The following is a 1,330-nucleotide window of genomic DNA, read 5'->3' as shown; positions in this document are numbered from 1 at the left end:
CCACAGACACGTGTACTCTTAACGTAGTTCTCGGGGATATTCAGTGTGACAAGGCTGACCCTTTGAATTAGAGGCACAACAGAAACAGGAAGTAAGAGTGAGAGAAAGTTTTGGTGGAAGAGTACAGCAGGGTTCGCCACCATCCCCTGCCGGAGCCTCGTGGAGCTTTAGGTGTTTTCGCTCAATAAACACTCACAACGCCCGGTCTGGGAATCGAAACCGCGATCCTATGACCGCGAGTTCGCTGCCCTAACCAATGGGCCATTGCGCCTCCACAAATTATTTTACTAGTGATAATATATAATGATTATAATGTATTGATATCTAATTATATGCGGGATTGACTGAATCAGTAGAGTGCCAAAACAAACACCTCGTATTTAATTACGTTCCTTTCCCCTGTAAATTTATATCCCTCTAGCTTTTATCCTGTTCTCCATTCCTTCGTAGGCTGATCAGTATAAGATTAAATTTAATCATTATAGTATTCGTTTACATGTCGGGCTTATCCTTCAATTTTCTTCACACTCTCAAGTCTTCTTCTTTAGGAGCCACGTCCAGAATGTTGGGCATAGACGACCATGTTCCTCCATAATCCTCTGCTTTTGTTTTCTATAACAGTTTCACCTTCTGATGTTTAACCCTTTTAAATTTACTCACTTGGCATTCTTAATTTATTATGTTTTAAAGATTAAACCTGAAAGAAATATTCAATGGAATGAGGAGGGAGTTAAGATGATAGCCGTAGGACTTCATGCACACTTAGCAGCAAGAAAGATAAGGCTTCATCATTATCGCGATGGTAAAAAGCTTCCTGATATTGCGTATGATGACAATTACGATTTCAACTATCAAGAAACGAGGATGTTCAAGAATGAGATTACTCTTTTAAAGGTACGATATATATCGTCCATCTTTATTTTCCTCACGTGACCATCTTTCATTTCTTGCACGGACGTTTAAACGAACAGACGTGTTTCTCTCTCTCTCTCTCTCTCTCTCTCTCTCTCTCTCTCTCTCTCTCTCTGCTATCTTTTCTCTTTTCAAAATACGTTTCTCCCAGCGTTTACTATTTTTCTCTCTAACGACCCTCCACGTTTGTTTTCGCTCGGCTTCCTTGCATGTCGCCACTGTCATTTTTTGTTTCCAGCTTTGACCCTCCATAAATCCTAAATTTTATTTTAGAATTTATGGGAGCAACTGTCTTTGAAGACTTATATTGTCGTTGAATGCACGACATGAGTAGATAGACAGCTGACAACTGATGAAGGGTCCTTTCTCTGTGTTAATTTATCCTGTTTTCCATATTTTTCTCGTTGTTTACGTATTT

At 39.5% G+C, this 1,330-nt stretch overlaps 1 protein-coding gene across 1 annotated transcript in view; it reads left to right on the top strand.

Moving 5' to 3' along the window:
- Window positions 1-1,330, top strand: part of LOC106881881 (DBH-like monooxygenase protein 1) — a 28,307-nt gene that overhangs the window by 13,128 nt on the left and 13,849 nt on the right. The window contains exon 8 of the mRNA XM_014932404.2: window positions 691-894. Within this exon, the coding sequence (XP_014787890.2) occupies window positions 691-894 (204 nt within the window). The remainder of the gene's footprint in view (window positions 1-690; window positions 895-1,330) is intronic.

The sequence above is a fragment of the Octopus bimaculoides genome, chromosome 8, assembly GCF_001194135.2.
Source record: "Octopus bimaculoides isolate UCB-OBI-ISO-001 chromosome 8, ASM119413v2, whole genome shotgun sequence".
NCBI lineage: Eukaryota > Metazoa > Mollusca > Cephalopoda > Octopoda > Octopodidae > Octopus > Octopus bimaculoides.
This window is presented reverse-complemented; position numbering and strand designations above follow the sequence as displayed.